The sequence below is a fragment of the Pollicipes pollicipes genome, unplaced genomic scaffold, assembly GCF_011947565.3.
Source record: "Pollicipes pollicipes isolate AB1234 unplaced genomic scaffold, Ppol_2.1 Scaffold_6686;HRSCAF=7923_pilon_pilon_pilon, whole genome shotgun sequence".
Lineage (NCBI taxonomy): Eukaryota > Metazoa > Arthropoda > Thecostraca > Pollicipedomorpha > Pollicipedidae > Pollicipes > Pollicipes pollicipes.
The window spans coordinates 45,715,223-45,733,858 of NW_023596921.1; the positions used below are offsets into that span (position 1 = coordinate 45,715,223).

The 18,636-nt window shown below is 50.0% G+C and overlaps 1 protein-coding gene across 1 annotated transcript in view; it reads right to left on the reverse strand.

Moving 5' to 3' along the window:
• Positions 1-18,633, reverse strand: part of LOC119108425 (serine/arginine repetitive matrix protein 1) — a gene marked incomplete in the record, with an annotated part of 50,001 nt that extends 31,368 nt beyond the window's left edge. The window contains 3 exon segments of the mRNA XM_037231995.1: positions 4,190-4,334; positions 18,021-18,081; positions 18,624-18,633. Of these exon segments, the coding sequence (XP_037087890.1) occupies positions 4,190-4,334; positions 18,021-18,081; positions 18,624-18,633 (216 nt within the window).
• Positions 18,634-18,636: the final 3 nt, after the last annotated feature.

Here is an 18,636-nt window from a genome sequence, read left to right on the forward strand (position 1 = left end):
ACCTGATTGCCAGCCCACTGTCAGGTCACGGGTCGACGATCCTGTACTCGGCTATGCACGAAACACATGGGGTTTAATGGGGGCCCATGAGTAATGAGGCGGCGCGCACTTGAATACTACAACGTGAGCGGAGTTATCATTGAGGTGAGTGGAATTATCATCATGTTATCATATTGGATGCATAGTTCATGAGGCAGCGCTCAATCCCGGTCCAGTTTGAACGGACTAGCGTCAGATAAATTTGTGTGAAGCCCTGATTCACTCAGCTTTTTTTGTTTTTGTTTTGTTAATTTAACACGTCGGCATTCCACCCGTTATGGCACATGGGCTAGAATAGCAGAACAATGTCAACAACGGTAAGCCAAACCGTACAATAAAGTATGTGCAGTCAAAGAAGAACCTTGTACGTTCCTGTCCCGCCAACCAGCGAGATAATCTAGCAAAGCGTCCTGTATATGGCACTGTAATATGAAGCCCACAAACATTAAACTGCATAGTTGCCCATGCATTTGAACGAAAACCGCTGTCACAGAATGATGATAACACTCCTGGAGAGCACAGTGACTTTTACATCGATGGTCATTCTAGTCACTTCAATGTGACAATAATGTAGAAAGTTACATGATTAGGAAAGACCCATGACAGTAATGAGGAAAGGCTACGTTATTATGAAGAATTCCCACCTTTGACTTCTCAACGGACTTTCGCAGTCCCGTGTTGCGGAGGGTTAAAGCGCTCAAATACAGCGTTCTTAGGTGGTTTTTGCGAAAGTTTAAGTGCATTTTTAATATATTTATTGATCACAGATGATGGAGTATGCTATGGAAGCAAATGGGCAATATGGCAGGCTATTCAATTTCACGTTTTGATTGGCTCAGACTACAGCTCTTTCGGTCGCTGATGACTATTTCAGGGCTGTCGGATTTAGAAGAGAAGTGAGCAATAGGGGCAAGACCACGACTGCCGTATGAAGCCTCTGTGAACAAGCCCTTACCCCACACGGCGATCCTTGCTCAGAGGTCGGAGCTGTTACTGCCGCCGGGGCGGCCGTGAACCCGGCTGGTGTCCGCGGCGTGCGCCGGAAACGCCCCGTGCTGGCAGGATTCATGACAAAGCGGCGAATCCAGCAAACAAAACGGAGTTCCCTCGCGCATTAATACTGCGGTAGGACCCACCTTATTCGTGAATGACATGGAAAGATTGCACGTCATGGAAGCAGAGCAATCGACATTGGGTCTTATCTCTGCTTAGCCAGATAAATTTGTCCTCAACCAGGTATGGTGCGTCTCTTCCACTGGCGGATCCAGGGAGCTCCAGGCACCAACGCTCCAGCACTTTTGGCCAGTTTAGGACGTCAGGAAGGCATTTTAACCATGATAAATGTGCCCTCGAGGCATTCTGATGGGATCCTGGGCCTAAGACGGCCATCCGAGTCGTAAACCAGGACCCCTATGGCAGGGAATCGGAACTCCCTTGACTGAAAAAGTCCCTAGGCCCCGATTTGCCCCCCCCCCCCCGCCCTCCCCTTAGTGCAATGCTGACCACGCCACCGGTCTGCACCCGCAAATGATGTGCCGGACGACAGAAGCATGACAAATGGCATGATCTGCAACGGCGTCTGGGGGTCTTGGCGCCCGTAGATGTTTTGTCTGAGACAGCTGCTAGATCAGCCGGTTATGAGTAATACTGCATAGCCATTTGCCAGAAATAGACTGGTTTCCATTTCTAATAGTCCCATATGCAAATAATTGCCTCCAACATGCCCGATATGGCTACGGAGTCAAAGGGTTTGGCACATGAAGCTACAATATTGCGAGAGCTACTTTGAACCATGTAGTATCTTCTTTGCTGTCACGTGTTCATTTTTCACAATGCAGCGCGTGTACAATGTATATACTTTTGAAACGGACCTTATGAACGCGCGTTACACTTATCATCTACCAATACCTTGTTTTGGCGGCATGACAGACCGTAGCATTACAACTCTATGAACGAAAAAAAGGCAGAAGAAAAGCGGAAGGTGCTTAAGTTGCAATCCCATGGCTCGCACATGTCCGTGTCGAAGAGCTGCGTTCTGAAACGCTCCTTTTCGTCTTCGCCTAACAGTATTGGTTGGAAAGCATTTTTGGTCACCTCAGTCTCTTCAAACCGCAAATACTTCTGTTTTGGTGGTTTCTTTTCCACCTGCCCTTATGAATCACGTGCCACTTTAAAATGCATGCGTGCAGACGCGGATATTGTAAATGAAAAACAGGCTTAGGTGCGTTCGCAACGCCGAGAAATGTTTAAGTCCAAAAGCAGTTTCGCCTCCTGCGAAATCCCAGTCACAAATGCATCGTTGATGTTATCCACGGCTTGGTGTCGTTGAACAACAAAATGGCAAACCAGTATGCTAGGTTTGGGACTGCACTATAATAATGTTAGCCCAAATGATGCAGTTGTGATATATTTCATTTGGAACGATGTTCAAGAACGCCGATTCCTCTGTGGATTATTATGGATCCCTTTACGAGCTCCAACATTGCACACGGGGCTCTGCTCTCTTACTGAGCTTTCTGACAATTACAAAAGGAGTACAGTGCACTTGTGCAAAGAGGCGTTCTTACTCCTGAATCTGCGGGAGCAATTGTAAGTGCCCACATTTGCCACGCTTCAAACAACATAGCTACACCAAGTAGTTGCACTTATTCAAACTGCTGCTGCAAAGCTGGGCGCTTCAATCTTGGAACCAATCCTGCTAATGTTCTGGGCGCGGCGTCGTCGGCCGGGCGGGACGGGCGTCCAGCGCCGGCAGCCGACGCCGCTTGCCGCGGACGGAGCCGCGGGACTCGGCCGTCACCAGGCGGCCGGCCGCAGCGGCAGACGGTCCCACGGCGTGCATTACCGGGTCCGGAGCCCCGCCTGCCCCCGTCCAGATGCGCCCCGTCACTTCGGAAATCCATGCCGGCCCCTGGCTCCGTCGGCGCGGCTGGCCGCGGCTAACGGATATCGATGGAGCAGCTGCCGCACGTGCGCCGCAAAAGAAAGCATCGTCGAGAGTGTGCCTGGTGCCCGCCGATGGCAACAGTCGAGCGAGGTACGCTCGCCGAGAATGGACACCGTGGATGTATCGAGGCTGCATTTCTCCAGCTACGAGCTGATTTGCCTGGATTCCGGATCAATGCCCCTGCCGATGCATACAAACGGCCACGACCAGCTTAAGACGGGTGTTGACTTCTTATCTTAATTGAAAACGCATGATTGGCAGACATTCTGCCGATCAGTTGTAGGTTTGAGATATTCCAGCCCTTAAGTGTCGGTAAAAACACGCTTTCTAGGCTACATCCAAAGGCTCTCACAAAGGGCTACAAATCAGCATATGTCTTCCATGGCGAACGTGAGGCCGCACTTTTCAGCACTTTGTAGCCGAGAATAAGAGTGTGCCACAAATATGACCGGTGATTGGTTCTGATAACACTATCACCCGATTGGCCGTGAACGTTGTCCCTTCCACTGATACCCTGTGTTCGGCTAACGTGCGCCGATAATACGGTCGTCTATATCCGAGCACCAACCGCCTACCACGAGTCCCAAACTCGGTACAAACGACCGACTCCGTTATGATAAACCTCATTCACAATTCGCGCAGGGCGTGGGGCAAAGCTGCATTGCATGATCGCCATAAATATCTCGCATGACAACAAATGAACTAAAATGCAAACAAACAGCTCTGCTACGTCTCGCAATAAATGAAGCGAGCGGATTGGGGTGGCTATAAAAGCTCTGGAGTTCCAACAGCTGACTCCAGAGGCCATCGGATGACACCGATGGCCTCTGGAGTCGGCCATCGGTGCCATCTTAAACGACGATGGGGATATGATGCCATCAAAAACGACAAGTCTTCATGAAAGCGAGTCTCAGGCTGAATGGTTGGTTAATCCTTCCCAGAACGCGAATGTACGCGCCGAATCACCGAAATACCCGGGACCATGAAGGCGTTATCAAGCTTGTAAGACACGAGTACTCGTGAGTTTGTATCGCTCCGGCAGTTGACACCGCCACTACGACAAGCCAGCTAGAACGTCCAAATCTACAGCCACACCGTGCCGCGCTGGCCGGCCCATAGCTCCCCCCCCCCCCCCCTTTCCCTCATCCGATCCCCGCGCTGAGGGGCCCCGGCCGTCAGCGTGCCTGCCGGCGCCGCTCCTACCTTGGCGAAGTCGATGTCGACGAAGCTGACGCCGTTGCACTGGATGATCTGGTCGCCGGGCCTGAGGCCCACCTCTCTGGCCAGGCCCACCTCTTTGATCGACTGGACGAACACGCCCGGCCAGCCGGCGGGACCTTTGCAGATGCTGCGGCACAGAGCACACCACGCGTCAGTGTCAGCGGCGGTGTCAGTGTCGGTGTCGGCGACGCCGGCCGATCTCCGGCCAGCAGTGTGGCGCCGCTGGGACGGCTCGAAGCTGCGGTACCCGCCCCTGTTGTGACTCGGGTGTATGCAGAACCGGCGGATAGCGACAGGGGACCGTCACAAGCCAGCTAGAGCTCTTTTGCAGCCGGAACCTTGGTACGGTTCCGGCCGCAAACAAAAAGGCAAATGTTTGACGCCACTGGCTGTCGCAGAACTCTGCCTGACACATCCGGCTTGCTTTTCTCCCGTCAATGATGGAAAAGTCATCCGTGGTCGGTTTCGTTCGAAATATCGACTGTGCAAGCAGGAGGGTGAGAGAGAGCACCGAAAATATTCTGCATCTGGCGGTCATGCCAATGCGAATGGTCACGCTCGATCTAATAGGCATGCACCAGGCGTGGCAGCGCTTGCAGGAAAGCGGAGGAGGGAACCTGACTGGTAAAGTAATGTTGTGAGGAATATCAGTCGTAGAAACAGAGCCAGGGGCAGAGGTGGAGACTCCTCGTATCTGTTAAGTATACGTTGAGGCAGGCTTAGCTGAGAAGTGACTGTGATAATCGCGTCCAAGACACACATCGCTGCCAAATTATCCGTGGTTCATGCGTGACGGGTAATGGGGCACAATCAGCTGGCTGTACGCGGTGCTTGCGCTTAGCACAGCAATTGCGGTATCAACTGCCGGAGGTGGTTTTTAGTTTACCTGGTAAAGCTGCGGCCCATTTCATTATGCAGGGTATTGACGCATCACTGGATTAAGACAGGACGATAGCAGGTGTGGGAATGCTGCCGCCCTCCTGCATTCACCGCAAACCTAGAGGCTCACCACAAAGGGAGCAGCGCCGCCTGCTAGGAGGAAGTGTGCAGGCCCCCAGACGGTACAGGCAGACCTGCGGCATCTCCCCGCTAGACGTAGGGGGGTGGGGCTGTAGACTCCCGGTGTGTCAAGGAGTGTGAGTGAGAAGGACTGCGCAGACCAGACGCCGGGGGCGGATGGCAGGGAACAGGATAAAGGGAACTGTTGCTGTGCTGACCCTGGCCCCGCCCTGTCCACGTTACTTTCGCTGGAGGAGCCAATGGCATGCAGACTGGCTCACCCATACTTACCGGTACGTAGGGGCATTAGCAATGCATAGATCGACTACGCAATCATCTTAGGTGCAGACGGCTGGATGTCTGTTCAACTACACTCGTGAGAAATAACTACCTAGGTCTTAGCATTCTCCCAAAAGCTTGGCTACCCTCTCCCCTACCGGGTCCAGGGACCTGTAGATACACAACTAAAAGGGTTCACCCCAGAAACCGAGCTGGCGCGCCGCAGAAGCGCATAATTTCTTGTGCATCTTGAAACAACATCACATGCTCTCGCTATTCTCATTTGCGATGTTTATCTAGAATCTTAACTCGACATTAAGTCGTGTGCTTATCATTTAACGCCATAAATTTGATAGCAATGAGGCGGAGGTGCGTGCTAGCTGGGCTTCATATGTGATAGCACCCTGCCCAATCCATATTTTTGGCTGTTCACCCCGCAAGTGTCGTGCTACCAGGCAAAATGAATAATTCATTAACGTCCCAGGACGCCTCAAGGGCGTGGCTTTTTTAGATCATGTGGCTTCGGCGATAATATAGTGTCACTGCCAGCTATAAATCAGAGGCCTCGAGGAAAGTAAGCAAAAAAACCGCAAAGACAGCAGCGACCATGAAGCATAACGAAAAAGTGCTTGAAGCCAGGCGACATACCTGCCACCTTACAACAATTTTGTTCAGAGTTGATCATCTCTGAAAGTATCGAAAAAAGAAAGAAACATCGACAGAAAGACCACTGACAATCCAAATAATTACAGATTGTATGAGTACTACATTAGCATGTGAACCTGCATCAAACACCTCGCGTCACCATGTCTGCCTGAACACGGCCAGGTACAGCGGCGACGCTGTACCCGGCCGTGTTCATATCATATCACATATTCATCTCGCTACCCCCCCCCCCCCCCCCCCCGATGTCACGCCACAACGGTAACTGTGATATTCGTAATCTGATGTTCTGCCCCAGCTTAGCAAGCAGATCGGAATGAATCCTTTGCGTCTGGAGTCTCGTGCGTGCTTGTTATGGACCTGCTTGTCTTCCCAACCGGAGCAGTGAAAGAGCGGAGCCCGGAAATAAGACCATGCAAAGATCAAAGATTTCCTGAAATCGCGTTTTTTGCCGTGCAGTGGCACAAAAAGCAGTGCTCCACTTTTCATTTCTAGCTGTCATGCTCTGAGATTAGATTCCGATGCCGTCTTGCGCTGGTGACGTTCTGCCCGTCACAGTCAATAGCATGCCTGCGCCACATTCGTATCATGCGGTGCTTCGATTATCTCGCAGACATCCGCTGCAGATCCAGACGGTGGCGGAGACTGGTCCACATACCCAGCCCATGCTCGATGTGAAACCATAGGGCTCTCCTACCCTGCTAAAGATGGAAAGATTGAACAATCAGACTCCTGGCGGCGACATAACTTGCCGAGGAGTCACATACTGATGATCTATTTTCCTCTGCACATGTGAAGCTGACGGGTTGAAATCAATGGTGGCGCCCGGCATTATATTAACCAGTTTTCCTCGTCTATAGATCCTGCGTCATTAAAAGCCCAAATATGTGTATTGATGCGAGAGTTCTAATGAAAAACAATCAAAACCACTCAATCAAAACACTGGAAATGACCATATGTAGAATCGACGAAGAGTACCAAACTATTGTGTTGTTTAGGATCGATAATTGCTATTGATCTATCAGGTGGGAGAAAATGTCGAAAAAAGAGCATGCACGCGCACACCAGCTTACGTTGAGCATGCCATGACGTCCCCTACCCATAATGCCTGCTGCAGAATTGCACTACCTAAAGATGTATGGCTCGCAGCCGAAATATCCACAAGCACTATGCCTCTGTTCACCCTATGCCTCGTCCTTTCGGTGAGGCATGCGTGCGTTCACTTTGGTTATAGTAACTTAGCATCTCAATTCGGTAAAAAAGCAATTCATCATAATATTTGAACTAATTTTGACCTTGCCTTGTACATACCAATTACGCAACTACACGCACGCCTCGCTGAAAAAAGCGTGGGCAAAACAGAAATCGAGCGCCTTTAGATACGTTTAGGAGAGTGCAATGATGTAGTCAAGTGGAACGTTATGATAGCTTTATGTAAGAAACCATCGTGTGTACACACCTTTTGTCAGAGTTTCTTCTAACTGATGGATGAGTAACAATTCATGATGTTTCAACAGTGAATATAAGAGCTGAGGATTTATGTTTATGTTATGCTTTTGACCGTCTTCATTGCTCTGTTTCAGAGTGCCTTATGGCCCATGAATCGCATCACTTCACCTTTTGTGTATGTTTTCATGGCACTTTGTATTTATGTACAAGGAAAAACGTTCAGTTAAAACCATATTATTGCTGCATGTTCCTCGTAAGTGTACTATTTCTCGCGTGTTTTGAAGGAATCCTTGCCTGTCTTGGAAATAATGCTGGAATCCCTACGTGGGTTGGAATGTAAATGATGGAACATAATTGGAACCCCAGAATGTTGGAACAGTATCAGGCTCGCTGTACTTTTAGGCTTCGTTAACGTTGGCGTCTATATCACCGACGTATGGCTGGCTGGTTTACCGTCTTCCATCAGTCATATGTCAATCCCTAAGTTGCCCCATGCCCCATATGTCGGCATAAAATGCCCCATATGTCGGCATAAAACGCCAAAGAGTATTGTGCAAGGCAGACAAAGCAATAAACTCTCTATCTGACTTGGTGAACACATTTTGGTACCTGCAATCGCTCCGTGCCTTCCTGTACGTCAGAAGACATTTGCGGCTTTTACGAGAGCATTGGCTACTGGGGCTTCACGTCCGTTGATATTCATCTTTCCCTTAATGCACGCTACGTACAAGGCCCATGCCTGTCCTCACTGGCTGGTTGTTTGGACGGGGGGCACAGTATTTGTTAATTGAACCGACAAACAAGTGCTGAGGTCAGCACATGTAGAAGTTCTGCCGCTAGGAATGCATGCTCATGTTAACCCCTCCATTTTTAACGTGATACGTATGTGTCATCTGTTTTGTCCTTCGTGCCAGCGAAAGCAGCATGTTTGTCGCACCTGCCTGCCGCTCGACTTTCATTTTACCGTCGGGCATTCCTGCCCACCAGGGACGGTCCGCAGATATGGTAAACACCTTGTTCGTCCCCCTGTTTACGAGTCTGACAAGTAACGTCACGTACGAGACTGCCAGCAGTTCTTCGTATTTTTCTCGAACACCCCATGCAAGGAATCCGCATGGGTTTCGTTCAGCTTTTCAAAGTATCCCTTTCGAGCCTTTTGAATTGGTAGATTTCTGGGATCACGTTCTACTTTAAGCACTTAAAGTGTTTGTTGCGTGAGCCCTGTTTCTCATCATCCCTTCGTGAAATTGCACCGCCATGAAATGAAACGCCGTGTAATGCTAATGGCAGGATTTGGGGACGCAATTTTGACGTGCCGCCATGGTTGGAGCGATCCGTCCCCAACTCTGACGTCATCAGACGTTTAGGGTGGCGGCGACCATCAGTCGCAGGCCACGCCGTGCAATGGCAAATAGCGAGCGCCTAAAGTGACTCGAATCCCACCCCACCACGGGAAAGTACATAGAGAATCAGATGCCTCAGCCACCAGAATTGTCGGGACGGACGTGGAAAATGGCGAAGCTGTCGGAGATGGCGCTTGTTGGTTTTCCACACAATCATCAACAAAACGAAACATATTTCATCTTTAGCCTTGCAAAAGGTGTTTAATACAATGCTTCCTAGCCTTCCTAACATTTGCTACTGACCTGACCTGCTGCTTGGTGGCGTCACTAACGCCACGCGAGCGAAGTTCATTGCTCAGGCAGATAGATGGAACTGTATTTGCTTCCACCTCAAGTGGAAGCCGAAATAATTATTTCATATTCCTGTTCGTAATGACATGTCTATCCAAGAAATTTGTTCTGTGACTGACGGCCCGGATCATTGCACACTAACGTAGGAATGATATGTGTTTTACTGGATATGTTAACGCACTCCAAAAGAGCCACAAATAAGAGCCGGACAATATCAGTGGGCGGCATTTCAATATATTGGACATAACGACAAACCTTTCCAGTTGCCTTTTTCTGAAGTGAAGAACACGCCTTGGTCCTAGAAAGCTGTGCATACATCCACGTGGTCCCCATGTTCCCAATGTGCCCATGCCCCAGCCGTCTTCGCGCTTACCGCTCCGCTACCACCGCTATCTTCTTGCCCCCTGTTCCCGTGTCACTGCTACACCCTTGCTCCCACTCTTTCTGAGTTCCCGCTGACCCCGTATATACATCAGTCTCTGCTATGCCCGCTGTTACTGTGGCCCCACGTGTCCGTAATCCTAGTGTGTCCGTATTCCTACTGTCTCTGCGTCCCCACTAACTCCTCGTCTCCAAGCTGTCCCCGCCGTCCCCAAGCTGTCACCGTCGTCCCTGAGCTGTCGCCGTCGTCTCCGACCTGTCGCCGCTGTCCTCAATATGTCGCCGTCGTCCCGATCTGCCACGATCGTCCCCGATCTATCGCTGCCGTCCCCGATCTGATGTCGTCGTCCTCGATCTGTGCCGCCGTCTCCGATCTGTCGCCGCCGTCTCTGATCTGTCGCCGCCGTCTCTGATCTGTCGCCGCCGTCTCCGATCTGTCGCCGCCGTCTCCGATCTGTCGGCGCCGTCTCCGACCTGTCGGCGCCGTCTCCGATCTGTCCCCGCCGTCTCTGGTCTGTCGCCGCCGTCTCCGATCTGTCGGCGCCATCTCCGAGTTGCCCCTGTGTACCCGTCGCCGGGACGCGGCCGTGACGGAGCGGCAGGCACCGCCGTGCCGGGCCGGGACGACGGCGGCCGCGTGCCGGCGCCGCCTTTGTCCAGTGCCGTCATTAATTCGCCGATAATGACGCCGGGGCGTAGCCGGCGGTGCGGCCCCACCGGCGGGCCGCTTTACAGCAGCGGCCCCCGCGGCCGGGTACGGGGAGGGGGGGGGGGGGGGCACGTCCGGCGGCCCGGCTGTCTGGTGGCCTGGGTCTGCGCGGACAGCGCCCCCGGGGAGAGAGAGAGAGAGAGAGAGAGAGAGAGAGAGAGAGACGAGAGAGAGGAGAGGAGAGCGAGAGAGAGAGAAGAGAGAGAGGAGCGAAGAGGAGGAGGAGAGAGAGATGATGAGAGGGAGGAGATGCGAGAGGAGAGAGAGAGGAGAGAGACGATGAGATACGAGAGGAGGAGAGAGAGTGAGAGAGAGAGAGAGAGAGAGAGAGAGGGGGGCGAGCAGGAGGAGAGAGCGAGGAGAGAGAGAGAGAGAGAGAGAGAAAAAGGGGTGGATGATGCTCCGGGTTTCCTGCGCCTACAGTCTGGCAAATATAGGGGCACGCGCCATGAACGAGAGGAAGGGAGGAACGAAGGAAGAGGGACTGAGGACGGCAGCGGGGACTGGGAGTGGTGGCGCAGTTGTTGGTTCAGACGCTCTGTGCAGGAGCAGCGACCTGGACCGACCCGTGATCGGTGCGCTCGTCGATAGTCGTGGTTGCTTTCGTATGGCGATTTAGTCAAGCTTCATTTCGTGTGGGGCATGGGGACACGCTGACGCCGACTGGAAGCCATGGCATGGTGGCTGGAACGCGCTGGCGCCGTCTGGAAGCCATGGCATGGTGGCTGGAACGCGCTGGCGCCGTCTGGAAGCCATGGCATGGTGGCTGAGCCACTCAAACGCTGAAGTCTATTACTCCCGGCCCCGATCGAGTCTTATCGACTGCAGTCCGTTAAACGAATGACAATGCACAAACTAATGGTGTAGGAACGTGCAAGATCGAAAGCGTTTGCCTGCCTGTGACGAATGACTTGAAATGTGTTGCGACCGAGAATCCATCTTCGACTGATATCATATTCTGTGATCGGGTGGAGCAGGATTGAGAGAGACCTACGAAACTGCGAACTCATTGGGTATACCCGCTGGGACGAGATGTGTGAATATGTATTAGTTAAACAGTTCCATCCCAAATGAGCCGATTACTATGCGTCCGAATCATTGTTTACGGCCTGTTGAATTCATTGATTAAGCGGTCATCTCCAGATTTAGCGGTGAAGCGAATGGCAGCAGCATCAAACCGAGGTGAACAGCGGCGTGAGCACTCCCAATTATGTTCCTAATCCTATAGAGGGCGTTAATTACTGGCATCCGGCAGTGGAAACGCAGTTCGCAAATCTAAATAGGATCGCTCAAATCCTCATTTAGTTTAAAATAAACAGGCATCGGTGGGACACGAAACTGACGCTGCACCTGTTGGTTGTAATGTTTTGTGCTGCTTCCTCACGGCTGTTTGTGGAGAAATAATGTAGTCCTGCGGGCCAGAATATAGCCGATATCGTCTTAGTCCATGGCAAGGTACAGGTCCCCAGATGAATAAAAACGCGAGTTATGGTAGCAAAGCTAATTCGGAAACAACCAGAAGTTCTTGGTTAGGCCCTTCGGAGATGAACGAAGGCATATTTTGTGTAGGTTTTGACCGGGGTTTAGCTTCAATGTTCAACTTTGCCGCATCACAAGCTGTCAAAAGTTAGGCCAACCCGTTTTATCTACATTTTTTTATCTATTATCTACTAGTTAATATTTTCAAAATGACCTAAGACGACATGAAGTAGCTTTTGTGCACTTTGTGCGGGAGCTCATATTTTCTACGGCACGCTTTCAAGAAGCGTGTCCTAACCCATTACAACAAATTAAATATTCAAACCATTTGTCACGCAACCGGTATGGCTTGAAGTATGTGCGGAGAGAGTAATATGAGCTCTATGCAGACATGTGCCTGATTCCCAGTATTTCTTCCGTGAACCAGTTCATAGTCTCTAAACCCGAAAGCAGAAAAACCTAGGAACCAGTCAGGTATTAGGCCGAAGAATCTAGCAGGAACCAAGGTGCAGCATAATATTAACTCGAGAGATCCAGCAAGAACCGAGGTTCAGACAGCCTGTAAACCAATAGGTCCAGGAAGAACCAAGAGCCAGTCTGGAACATGTAGAGGTCCAGCACGAACCAAGATACAGCTCAGCATTAAGCTGAGACCCAGCAAAAGCCAGTTTCTTGCCTAGATTGGTGTCAATGTAAGCAGCAGGAACCAGAATCTGATCTGAGATTTCCGTAAGCCCTGATTTTTTTATGTTCAGCAAGGCGTTACTCAGGGGCACAACCTTAAAAAGTGGTTTGAGAGGCTCAGCAGGGAAAATAGCAAACCTATTTCCACTGTTCTGTCTAAGAGTTGGAAGTGCTAAGGTGACTTAGCAACATCAAAACACACACCTGGTACTTAGTTCAAGTTGATACACATGAATGGAAACAATGTGCATTAACGATATTAGAAACCTTTCCAAATTTCCCCTGTTGCTACAAACTTGCCACGATGAGACTTTACAAACATCTGCCACGCTTTGCAGAATGAAGCATGGAGAATATAGTTGTATGAATGTGATCATTTCATTTTTCTGTATGCATGTAGCTTTGTATGTATAGGCCCAAACATTCCCTTTTGGCACTTGCAGCAGAACTTTTACTCCAAGCCTGGTAGCGAAATGTTAACAAACATGGAAAATTCCTGCTTCACCATGACTCCAAAGCTACTGAAATATGTGTTTATTTGTTTCACATTGCAGCGGCGTACAAGTCCCTTCTCACTGGTCATTGTCATAAAAACAGGTGAACGCAAGCTTCCATGACAGCATTTTAGCAACAAGATCCGAAAATACGTGCCTTAACACCTAAAATAACGGCGGTAGGCTTGTATAAATTGGATTGAAGGCAGGCTATCAGCTGACCGGCCTACACTAGCGACACCACACTGGTTGTGTCAGTATCTGATTTCTGACCTTTATCTCAAACATGTCATCTGTCATACAACTGTAGGTTCAGACCACATGTTGTTTTGAAATCAACAAGAAGGGTACCATTTGATAGCAATTTGCAAAGTTGACAACCAAGAAGAACATGAGCACTGCAAAGGCAGATTACACAAAGTTACTTTGAATTCTTCAAGAGTCAAGGGTCGCCACCCATTCTGCCTCTCCCATTCGCCATACCTCTGTCAGAGGCAAATAAAACAGATTACTAACAAAAACTTTTGCAACTCTGGCATCTGCATCGCTGACAATATTTTATGGGGACCCGATGCCGGATATTTGGAGTTCTAACAGTGTGTTTATTACCTTGAAATCTAGTGGGTATTGTAGGATCCTAATGTGGTTCATTAGTTTATCATTTACAATAGATACCACTACTTCTCTGCAATTATTTGCATTTGCATTTGTTTGCTCAAAAAACATCCAAGAGGTGGCTTTTCAGGTATTTCAGGTCTTCAATGATGAGCACATGGTTTCAGCTTACGGGGCCGAAGCATTTACAGTAACGAAACGATTTGTTTAATAGCCTATATCAAACGTAACACACCGATTTCAGACACAATATACCTTCGTATTAGCTACGACCTGTGTTGCATGGCGCGGACTTCAGCAACGGTGAGGGTTTGATGCCGGCCCACCACTTTCAAAACATACTGCTCTATTCTAGACGTTTTATCCACCCTTAGTGTTACCATTGATCCCCCTCCGCCCCCTCCCCCCCCCACAGCATGCCATAAGGACGCAGTATCCCCGGTGAGGCGTGTGGCGACTGACTATTTATCTGCATTGAGTAATGGAGCTAGCTGTACCGTGGCGGAGGTCACAGTGGAGCATTTATTTCTTTAAAGAACTTTTGCTTTTGCGTCTTTCTGAGTTACGTTCACTTAAAACATTATGTTGATGATGATGATGATGATGATGATGATGATGATGCTGATTCCAGGATTTCGGATTTCACAGTTATGTGGAACTGATACAAAAGAGAGTGTAAAGTTTTAGGAGGTTTGATCCCGCAGTTTAGAATACAGATGAAAACAAAAAGCGACGTGAGCGTAACCTCCGCGTGAAATGTGGCAAGTGATGTCCTTCACATTCTATTTCCAGGTAACATCTGAAGGCGGACCATGCCCCATTCGTTATAGTAATGTCGTTGTACTTTATAAAAAGCAAAGGTTTAAAGCAAGGGTTTAAAAAACTTCCTGTCTCGTCGGAATTACGAGCCGTTGTGTTAAAAAAATCCACTTCCGGTACACTGGGAGGTGCTGTTCAGAGAGCATGTCGATGAACCATTGGAAGGTACTTCGCAAAACCTTGAGAAATTCCAAAAATGAGATGAAAAGACCTCAAACATAATATACACGGTGGGTTATTGTTATCAAAACAACCCTAGTTTACTTTGTTGGGCGTGAACATTATAATGGACGTCTGTTGACAAGCCGAGCACCGAAGGCCGAGTGTCCGCAGCTTCTCGAATTCGCGATACTTTCAACGCCGTAGATAGTGCCCTGCTGCCGACCCACTGCCATTTACGCCTCTCCCCACAAGAGATAGATACAGCGAGCGCACGCGCCACGGAACCACGGCGTAGCTGAATGGGCGTTATGACGTATTTGCCATCGAAACATCTATGACGTCCGTTACCCAGCGGGAGTTTAGCCACTGGACGGACTCAGCAGGCATACATTTTTCCTTGGATCACATGCAGTTGCCACTGCGATTCACGGTACCCTACAGGGCGTTACGGCATTAGGACAGACGCTGAACGTTGTGGTGTGTGCTTTGGCATCGTGCAGACTTAATTAGCTAACAGCGACTTCAAACGACATGAAGGCCTAGAGCCATACGGATGTTCTCCCGCTAATGCACCAGCCTGAGCGGCGTTGATGAGGCACATTTGTCGCATTTCGCGGCTTGATTGCAATGCCAATGGTGTGCTTCGTCCGCCGGGAGTCTGGGACCGAAGAGGCGGGGTGGAGCCGGCGGGACTGGGCGGGTGTCAGCAGCGGCTGGCGCTGTCTGTCCCACAGTGCCGGTCGGTGGGTGGGGTACGCGGGAACTGCCACCCATCGGCCACACATCCGGCTGGGCTACCGGCACCCGCAGAGCCGAGGACCGCTTTGGACTCCATGGCACGACATACCGTCCACGAGCTGTGACATGGTGGACATAGCCAAATAAATCAGGCTTGGAGACAAAACCCCTGAGATTACTGTGTGGACGCAGTCCAACGGGTCAGACATAGAGGCAAAACATCCGATATTACAGCGTGAACGCAGCCGGACAGGTCAGGCACAGAGGCAAAACATCTAAGATCGCTAAGTGAACACGAGCAGACAGACCAGGCATGGTGATGCCCCACCTGAGCTGTGACAGAGCGGACATAACCGTGCAGTTCAGACAAAAAAGCACCTTAGCTGTGACAGAGAGGAAATTTCCGGACAGATCTCACGCGGTGATGCGTTGACTGAGCTCGCTCGGGGTATGATTTATGTGCGGCCAAACGGCATGCCTGCCTCCCAGCGTATGATGCACGGTTTGCGCAAGCGCATTGTATTTTGAACTGCTTTACACGTTCACAAGATATGGGGTTATTATAAAAAATATCTTTCCGAACGGTATTTTTGTCCTCGATGTATATATATGTATATATATATATATATATATATATATATATGTATAAATATGTATATATATACATATATATACAGACAGATAGATATATGATGCATGAAATGTATTCGACACCTTAAACAGCGAATTCAATGAACCAAGAATGGAAACAAATATTAAGCGTATTATACGAATGAATATATTATATTAATATATATACTATATATAATAAAGGTATATACAAATCTTATGTTTCTTTGCTTCTTTATTTGGCAGGTTGTTCGTGTGACGAAGCATATTATCCCTTAAGGTATTTTATGATAGCAGGGGTGTCTAATCGGTTATTTCGCCACGCAAACGTCCAAAAACAGTAGCGTTTGGCAAACACCAAAGCCGTATCGCAGAATGGTGCACCATTGCCCGCCTGATTCGAAGATCCCTCAGGCCGACGTCAGCTGACAGCTCCAGACAAGGCAAGAAAAACAAACCAAATAAGACCACTCGAACAGCGCGGGCCGAAGTTTGGGCGTCTCGCAATGCGCATCCGCCCATCGCAGGGAAAAACACTTGGTTTTCTCTCTCTCTGGGACCCCAGTCCGGTCGTAACTCCGCGGGGAGAGAAAGGCCGTCTCCGATACGAAGCTGCAAGGCAGCCCACCAACGTGAAAACACTTTAAACTCATTAGCGAAGGGTCAGGAATGGTTCGACACGACACCGACTGAAGCCCCATGAGATACCGCAGACAGTAAGAAGATGCCGTGCAGGGTTTAAGAGAGGGCCAGGGTGGGCTGTGAAGGATTGGTGACGGCTTTAGCAGTCAATTTAACCTCTGAAACACAGATCAAGAAAGGCACATTTGTGAAAACTATTGCGGTCGTTTTACGGGCATTGCGATCAAGTCGCCAAAATAGCCTCAAAGTCGCTGTATTTCAAAATCTAGGTTAGCGCCATCAACATGACCAGCACTTATGACTGACCAGCAATGTGACGTTGAGCCATATGGAAATGCGGCAATCACTTCAGCATGATTCAACGTACCATGAAATAGGCAGAGATAGCGGAAAATTTCTTAGACTATGCCAAGGTTGGTGAAAGAATCTTACTCGTGATCCTGAATGCTAAGTTATGTCGTTAATCTCTCTGCTCTGTTACATGCGTGCGTCGTGTTATTCGCGGTATGCGGTTTGTGTCGTGTTGCCTGCGATGGGATGCCGATATCCTGTGTGCCACTTTGCCACATCGCACACAGCACAGGCGACATCTCATGTACGAGATGTGATGTCTTGCGCCCACCGCGCGCCACGCGATGTTCGCGCTGTGGTGTGGAGGTTTGTGATGCGCCGTCTCATACCTCACCTGCGGTATTTTCTCTGAGGCTGCTCGATTTTTTGTCGCGCTGACTGTGTTATGCGTTGTGCACTGCGTTATTTACACCAAGCCGAACGTGGAAGGGAGTGCCGGAAGACAGTATCTGTGTGGCTGATTGGTTCCCGTACAGTGCCATGGCTTCGGACAGGGATAGGGCCGCGGACGCTGTACTCTCACTCACAGTGCCATCGCTTCGGACAGGGATACGTCCGCGGACGCTGTACTCTCACACACAGTACCATGGCTTCGAACAGGGATACGTCCGCGGACGCTGTATTCTCACACACAGTACCATGGCTTCGAACAGGGATACGTCCGCGGACGCTGTATTCTCACACACAGTGCCATGGCTTCGAACAGGGATACGTCCGCGGACGCTGTATTCTCACACACAGTACCATGGCTTCGAACAGGGATACGTCCGCGGACGCTGTATTCTCACACACAGTGTCATGGCTTCGAACAGGGATACGTCCGCGGACATCACGCTCACACACAGTGTCATGGCTTCGGACAGGGATACGGCCGCGGACGCTGTACTCTCACTCACAGTGCCATCGCTTCGGACAGGGATAAGGCTGCGGACGCCGCACTCACTCACAGTGCCATCGCTTCGGACAGGGATACGTCCGCGGACGCTGCACTCTCACTCACAGCGTATGGCTTCGGACAGGGATACAGCCGCGGACGCGACACTCACCTGCATCCGAGCGTGGTCTGGCCGGTGAGAACGATTGGAGAGTCGGCGGTCTTAGATCGGTCTCAAACGGTACGCCAGGAGGCCACCACGAGAGCCGCGGCAAACCTGCAGGACAGCCAGCGGACCCATCACGGTTTTGAAGCGCGGAGCCACCTACTACGAGCGAGAGCTGCTTCTTCAAAGCAACAAGGCCATACGTCGTTAGTTTTGTTTTGAGACGCTTGATATATAAGAAACCATTCTTTCTTTTCTTCAAGGTGCCAGACTGAACCAAACATTTCTCGAGCGTCAGAGCTTCCTCTTTTATTGCTGAGAGCACCTGTTTCATCTTCTTATTTGTTCCTGCTACGACTATTGCCTGATGTAGTTAGAGAAATGCTGCGACACTTTTAAGCCATGGCCTTCAGATACCTTCGCCTAGAACAATAGCCTTACCTAGACCAATTATGGGCTAGCGCCTCTATGAAATGTGTTTCGTCTTATACAAAATGACCCCCGATTCAATTGCCTACAGCTATGTAAAGTTTAGCGCGGCTACGTCGCGCCGGCCAAAATTATTCCAGGGAAGCTTTCGGAGTGTACGAGGTTAAAATTGATCCCCACCCGAGAGCATATG